General features: G+C 36.6%; 1 protein-coding gene across 1 annotated transcript in view; it reads right to left on the reverse strand.

Moving 5' to 3' along the window:
* Positions 1-5,155, reverse strand: part of LOC106873942 (neurogenic locus notch homolog protein 1) — an 80,641-nt gene extending 75,486 nt beyond the window's left edge. Inside the window, exons 1-4 of the mRNA XM_052966742.1 lie at positions 5,061-5,155; positions 3,255-3,293; positions 2,084-2,209; positions 255-368 (exon numbers count right to left, since the gene is read on the reverse strand). Of these exons, the coding sequence (XP_052822702.1) occupies positions 255-368; positions 2,084-2,209; positions 3,255-3,293; positions 5,061-5,091 (310 nt within the window). The 5' untranslated portion in view covers positions 5,092-5,155. The remainder of the gene's footprint in view (positions 1-254; positions 369-2,083; positions 2,210-3,254; positions 3,294-5,060) is intronic.
* Between the last annotated feature and the right edge of the window lie 2,957 nt (positions 5,156-8,112).

Genomic DNA, 8,112 nt, shown 5'->3' on the forward strand with positions numbered 1-8,112 from the left:
ATAGATAGATAGATAGATAGATAGATAGATAGATAGATAGACTGACAGACACACACACACACACACATACACACATCAGAATAAAACATATACCATCTCCAAAGTCTGTCCAAGACATTTTTTTATTTACCGAACAATTCATCCATTCATTTTATTTGTGAATAGCGACTTTGAATATTGGCAAGATGCGCTTGTAATAAGTCTGTGAAAAACATGTATAACAATAAATTGATTATTTTAAGTGTTGTACTTACAGACGTTACAGTAACGTCCAATATAACCAGGTCGGCATTTACACGAGAATAGATGTCCCCTCCTACGACATACACCACCGTTCTTACAAGGACTACGGAGGCATGGATTAATCACTGCATAACAAAAAGCCATATTTTCCGGTTATTTTATATTTGTAATGGAGTTTTGATGATAAAAAACACACGCTGGCACTCAGATATACACATCTTTACATACTCAACACACATAATATATATATTTTTTTCGCTTTATTGTATATTTGTTTCTTTTTGTATTTGCTCTCTGTTATTGATTTTCTATAAGATTGAAACCCAAGAAGTAAACATGCAGTAATAAGTTGTGCGGAACAGAGTTTATTTTAGCGAGATACGCCTTATAACACCACATACAGAACTGACACGCACGTACCCCACAGAGTTAGCATATAAACAGCTTTCCAAACGCAACGAAAAACGTTTATACCAGGGATCATGTATGTATGGGAGTATTTCTATATACATATATGTATGTATGTATGTATGTGTGGGGGAATATATATATATATGTGTCTGTCCCCCTCACATATGGTAACAGTGACTGTTAACTATTTTGGTATGCATGTGCAGCCATCTGTGTATGTGCATCTGAGCACACATGTATGTACTCATGTGTTTGTTTTTGTATTCATGTATATCTGTATATGGTAATGTATACATGCATATGCATGTATATATGAGTTTTTATGACTCTTTATATGTTTTTTCATATACTTTTTCTATATTTTTATATGCCTTATATTTTTATATTTTTTTATTTTTTATCTTTATTTTATATTTGTATGTAAATTTTGCAAACTTCATGAATTGAATTTTGTAAATCTCTGAAGAGGGCTAGTGAAGCATGCATGTACCTCCATTACATCATTTGCACCTACTAATTACTCCAGCGTACTGGAGTTATATAGATAGAATGGGGCATGCCATGACTAGGCCGAAACAGCTGTAAGATTTTGTCCCTTCTCCAATTGCTAGATGTCCATTAAATTTGAAATCTTAATTGTTGATATGACATGGTATGTCATAAGTGTCTGTATATTGTCATTTTTGTCATTTTGGCTATAAAATAAACAGATTAATCAACTGAATGTAGTGTCTGCAAGTTGATGAGTACCTCATATTCCCCTCCATTTTCTTATTGCTATATAAATTTAAGGTAAAACCCCCATTTCGCCCGCACCCACTTATTTCACTTGGTATAACACTAGTGTAACAATAATTGTGTACCCTCCCAGCAGTATATTGGATATATATTATCCCTTAGAGAGTTGGATCCTCAACTCCTAACTCTCTTGGATCTATATATATATATATATATATATATATATATTTACCACTATCAATATTTATATATATATGTATATATATATGTTTGTATTATGTATGTATGTATGTATGCATGTATATGTATATGTATATATGTATATATGTATATATACAAGCATCTATATATATATATATATATATATATATATATATATATATATATATATATATATATATAAATACATACATACATGCAGATAGATAGATAGATAGATAGATAGATAGATAGATAGATAGATAGATAGATAGATAGATAGATAGATAGATAGATAGATAGATAGATAGATAGATAGGTTAAAATGGCACACGATCATTCTCCAAAACTTGCGCAAGACATGTTCATTTACCATGTCTTTCATCCATCCACCTAAGTATTCCTTATCCCTAATTGGATCTTACTATGTTATCTTTGCAGCAAATCAATGATAAATATATAAAGAGGATTTGTTTTGTAATGTTATACTTACCAATTTGACACTGACGCCCAGTGTAACCAGGCCGGCATTTACATGCGAACACACGTCCTCTCCTGAAACATTGGCCACCGTTCTTACAAGGATTCCAGACGCATAGATTGAATACCGGGAAACTCTCTGTATAAAGAATATAAAGGCATATTTTGCTGGGGTAATTTATATGCATTTACAAAGGAATATGTCTCCCATAACTTAGCGGTTCGGCAAGAGAGACCGACAGAATAAGTACTGGGCTTAAATAAGTAAAAGCCTAAGGATCGATTTCTTCGACTAAAACCCTTTAAGTCGGTGCTCCAGCATGGCCGCAGTCAAATGAGTGATTCAGGTAAAAAAAAAAAAACTAGCTGCAAGCATGGCTGTATGGTTAAGAACCTCCCTTTCCAACAACGTGGTTTTGAGTTCAGTCCCACTGCGCGGCAACTTGAGAAAGTGTCTTCTACTTATAGCTCCGGGTCGATCAATGTGCCGTGAGTGAATTCAGTAGACGGAAATTGTGCGGAAGCCCGTCGAGCAGAAGTGGCTATGTGGTAAGAAGCTTCCTTCCCAGCCAAATAGTTCATGGTTGAGTCCCACTGCGTGACACTTTGGGCGAGTGTCTTCTACTATAGCCATGGGCCGACCAAAGCTTTGTGAGTGGATTTGGTACACGGAAACTGAAAAGAATCTCGTCGTCTAGCGGTTCGTCAAAAGAGGCCGATAGAATAAGTACTAGGCTTACAAAGAATATGTCTTTAGGTCGATTTGTTCGACTAAAGGCGGTGCTCCAGCATGGCCGCAGTCAAAGGACTGAAACAAGTAAAGGGATAAAACAATAAAATAATGTGTGTGTGTGTGTGTGTGTGTGTGTGTGTGTGTGTGTGTGTGTGTCATTGTGTCTATGTTTGTCACAAACACACGCTAGCGTTTGACAACCGGTCACGGTTTGGTTTTTGTTTCCGACTGAAACACTTCAAGACGGTGCCCCAGCATGGCCGCAGTCCAATTACTGAAACAACTAAAAGATTATATAAACAAACAATGATTTGCGTAGTAATTCGATTCGTGGAATATTTTAAATTCAGAAAGTCTGCAGATCCCTCAATGTTTCTATTAAAGTCTTGGAGTAATGTGATTTATATCAAGTTAAAATTGTGTATAGTTTACATTAGATCTAATAACTTACGTTTAGTTCCGCTTGTGCGCGTGAGTACCACGGCAATCACTGAAATTTAATACGAAAGGAAGGGAGAAAATTAATTGTTTAATTAATAATAATAATAATAACGCCCACAACAATAATAATAATAATAATAGAAATAATAATAACAACAACAATAATAATAACCAGCAGATGACAACGTTTCTCTAAAATAAATGGAGAAACTTTCAAAATACAAAGATCTGGAAATAGTGGTAACTCGAATGTGGAATCTAAAAACTGAAACAATTACTATCATAGTGGGTGCATTAGTTTAATGAAAAAAAATATTCAGACAAATACATAACAAAAACACCAGGACTTACAAATATATATAGCATACAGAAAATTGCACTACTGGGCACTGCACACATCCTACGCAAAATACTTTCAATACAGTAACCATAAGAGCGTCACAGTAAACCACATCACATACCCCAGGCACAAAGAGCTGCGCTCGGTAGTGAAGTGAAAGCACGCTATAAAAATAAAACTACTGAATAATAATAATAATAATAATAATAATGATTTCAAATTTTGGCACAAGGCCAGCAATTTCGGGGGAGGGGATGAGTCAAATATATCAAACCCAGTACTCAATAATAATAATAATAATAATAATCCTTTCTATTAGAACTCATAACGTAAAGACTCTTTTCATCTCTAAGCATAAGGCCCGAAATTTTGGGGTCAGGGAGCCACTCGATTAGATCGACCTCAGTACGCAACTGGTACTTAATTTATCGAATTTGAACTCAGAACGTAGCGACGGGCGAAATACCGCTAAGCATTCTGCTGACGATTATGCCAGCTCGCTGCCTTACATAATAATAATAATGATGATCATGATCATGATGATTTCAAATTGTTGCAACAAGAGCAGCTTGGGGGAGGGAATTAAGTCGATTACATTGACCCCGGTGCGTAACTGGTACTTATTTAATCTACCCCAAAAAAACTAAAGGTTAAGTCGACCTCGGCGGAATTTGATGTCAGAACGTAGCGAAATATAAACACATAAAACATCTAAGGGTATATTTTTTTCCCTCTGAAGATATTATGCTCAGGTCATATAAATTTAATATTTACTTAATATTTACCGAGTATTAATTGAAACAGCTGTAAGGGATGATGGTTAATTTGCTGTTAATAATAAACAATTATTAACTTCCCAATCTCCATTTTCTTTTTCTTCTTTCACACACGCACATATATATATATATATAACTGGTCTATACGTGTTCCGATAAAATAGTCTGGACAGGCAGTCTGTCGGAGAAATGAGCCCCGCGAGGTGAAGTGGCTACTGCAGCGAGTGTTGCTGGCCAATCTCTGCGGCAACGCCATAACGGTCAATCTCTGCGGCAACGCCATAACGGTCAATCTCTGCGAAAGCGCCATAACGGTCAGTACCGCGAGTTGCGGTTGAGCATCCCACGTATTCTGGGATATGAAGCCCATCTTCCCCTCCATTTTCCGCTGTTGTATCCTACACACACACACACACACACACGCACACACACACACACACACGTTTTTCTCTTTTCATTTTGTTTCTTTTCTTTTCTCACCACTCTTCATTCCTGGTTGTGTCTGTGTAAATCTTTCAAAATCAACACTTCGAATAGACAATACATAGTCTAACTGTAAGTTAATAGTTAAGAGTAAAAAGGAAAAAAAAGGAGTAGAAGGCGACGTTGAGGAAGCTGTAATGTAATGCAAACAGAAACCAAGGGTTTAGAGAGTAATTTGTTTCTCCCCTTTTTAAGAAAGAACTCATATCAGACTTACCAATTAGGGTTAGAAAACACAAAGTTTTCATGATTATGCTGAGACAATGATGTTCAGCTAATCACCAAAACTATACATGCAATACAAAGGATACGACGATGGCATATATATATGAAAGATAGATCGGTTAATACATATGTAAATATATGTGTGTATACACACACATATACACACACATACATACATATATGCATATATGTATATATACGTATATATATATGTATATGTATACATATATATGTATATGTATGTATATATAAATGTATATATATATATACACACGCACACACACTCATACACACACAAGCACTCGCACTCACCCATATGTACATGGACTGCCGTATTTTGTACACGCGGTTTCATTGGATAATTTTAATGGGAAATTTTCGTTGACCACGTGGTACGAAAAATGTGGGAGCAAAATCACCAGAACAACCACATTATTAACAACAATAACAAACACAAATACAACAGCAATTCATGAAAGTAACATCAATAAACATATTAACATAACATCCTTTTGTTGACTAAATATTAACATAATCAATTGATTGCTGGTTAACTTAATCTGCTTAATCTCCAGGTTTAAATGCAATATATTGTTTATTCCAATGTTCAGCTGGTTGTATAGAGAGAGAGATGTATTCTGTAAATACATGGAGGATTATGTCCTTATCATGTATCTAATATTGGTTTCAAATTTTGGCACAACACCAGCAAGCTCGGGGGAAGGAGTAAGTCGATTACATCGACCCAATTGCTCAACTGGTACTTAGTTTAACGACCCCGAAAAAAATTAAAGGCAAAGTCAACTTGGTTTGAATTTGAACTTATGACGTAAAGACGGACGAAATGCCGCGAAGCATTTTGCCCGATGTGCTCCCGATTCTGCCAGCTCGCCGCCTAATCGACTATCTAATATTTCCATAACATTTTTTCATTCTTTTATCTTTTACTACTTTCAGTCATTAGACTGCGGCCATACCGGAGCATTACCTTCAAGAATTTCTTTTAGTCAAATGACTCGACCCTATTATTTTTCTGAAGACTGGTATTCATTCTACCGGTCTCTTTTGCCAAACCGCTAGGTTTGAGTGAACACATAGAAAGATGTGCGGGTAATCTCCAACCAAACTTCATGGTTTTCCCCATCTACCAGTGCAAGTAAACAATTTCTGCACAAGAACGATTAAATAAAGGAAATATATTTATCGAAAAATACAAAACACGCCAGAATATTTACATTATTTCCATTTGACGGATATTCGTCCTAAGCTTGTTTCTTGTTAACACAACGTTTCCGCTGATATACCCTCCAGCCTTCATCAGGTGTCTTGGGAAAATTTCATCAGGTGTCTTGGGGAAACGATGTTTTAACAACAAACAAGATGAGAACAAATATCCGTCAAATGTAAATAATGTAAATAATGTACATAATTCCTCATCTCTTAAATATAGAACTGTATTATCTAATCGGTACGGAGCCGACATTAGACTTCAATGGAGACATATAGAGAAACTCCAACAAAAACTAATGAGAACCCAGGTTCGAAATTTCCCCAAGACACCTGATGAAGGCTGGATGGTATATCAGCCGAAATGTTGTGTTAACAACAAACAAGTTGATGACAAATATCCGTCAAATGTAAATAATGTAAATAATGTAAATCGACCTCAGTTCTTATTTTTTAAGCTTGGTCCTTATTCTAGTGGCCACTTTTGCCGAACCGTTAAAGGGACGCAATCAAGTTAAAGGGATGTAATAAAACCAACACCGACTGTCAAGTGTGAAGACACAAGGATTTCTGAAAGTTTTTTTTATAGCTCCCAGACTAAATTTATTCTGGAAGTTGATTCTAATTACATCTAATTCTCTATAAAATGCAAACAGACAGTATTACCTGACTGGTAGACAACTGGGAAATAACAACGTTCCACATCTTAGTGGCCCAGTCTTCATCATCATTTGACGCTGAAGTGCAGCTCTGTCTCAAAGACAATTTGTGGGAAGATACGCTTTATAAAAGGCGCTCACATCTGTTCACCGTCTCGAATATCTGCAGATGTCGCAGCCTGAGTGCATGCCTAAGCATCATCAGCTAAGTTATATCAAACTCTGACACAAAGCAAAAGTTGATGAAAGATGGACAGCCGAATCAGTGGTTCACGTCTTTTCCACAAGTAAAAACGAAGCGTCAAACAACTCAGGTGAAACTTCTAGAAAGCCACGATGGTCACGTAATAACAAATGATGGAAGTGAGACGTGCATTCACCACTTCTTCTAAGATGGAATTATCTTCTATCATGGGTAGCTTTCTCACAGCCAATTTTTAGGTGAGACCGTCTTAATTTTTATCACTTGGAAGTCTGGCCCAAACCAATCCTAGACAATTGGCCCAAACCAATCCTGAGTGTAGCGAACGTTTCTTTCCAAGTACCGAACAGCAAGCCAACTATCTTGTCCCAGTTAACGTAAAGATGCCACTAACCTTATTTCTAAAGAACGAGTTATGTATTTTATGCATTTCTAAAAGGTACATCAAAAGTCGCTAATCTGTTAATTTCTTCTAAGATCCCTTGTGACGAAGAAAACTTTCTTTCTGGGCCCTCTAAGATTTATATTATAGTTCTTACTAGAAGTCTCTTGGTACACCACTACTATGGTTTAATTGTCAGCCACTAGCTGAAATAGCTGATTTTATTTATTTATGCGCCCTTTTTCAAGCCTAGCCAGGCTCATGGGCCTGGTTTCCCGGTTTCTATGGCGTATGTGTTCCCCCCACCTGGACGGGACGCCAGTCCATCGCAGCGTTACTCAAGAAACAGGAAGAAAGAGTGAGAGAAAGTTGGGGTGAAAGAGTACAACAGGGATCGCTACCACCCCCTGTCGGAACCTCGTGAAGCTTTAAGTGTTTTCGCTCAATAAATACACACAATGCCCGGTCTGGGCGTTGGCATTTTGGGAAAGTGTCTTCTACTATAGCTTCGGGCCAACCAAAGCTTTGTGAGTGGATTTGGTAGACGGAAACTGAAAGAAACCTGTCGTATATA

Source organism: Octopus bimaculoides, chromosome 3 (genome assembly GCF_001194135.2).
Source record: "Octopus bimaculoides isolate UCB-OBI-ISO-001 chromosome 3, ASM119413v2, whole genome shotgun sequence".
Lineage (NCBI taxonomy): Eukaryota > Metazoa > Mollusca > Cephalopoda > Octopoda > Octopodidae > Octopus > Octopus bimaculoides.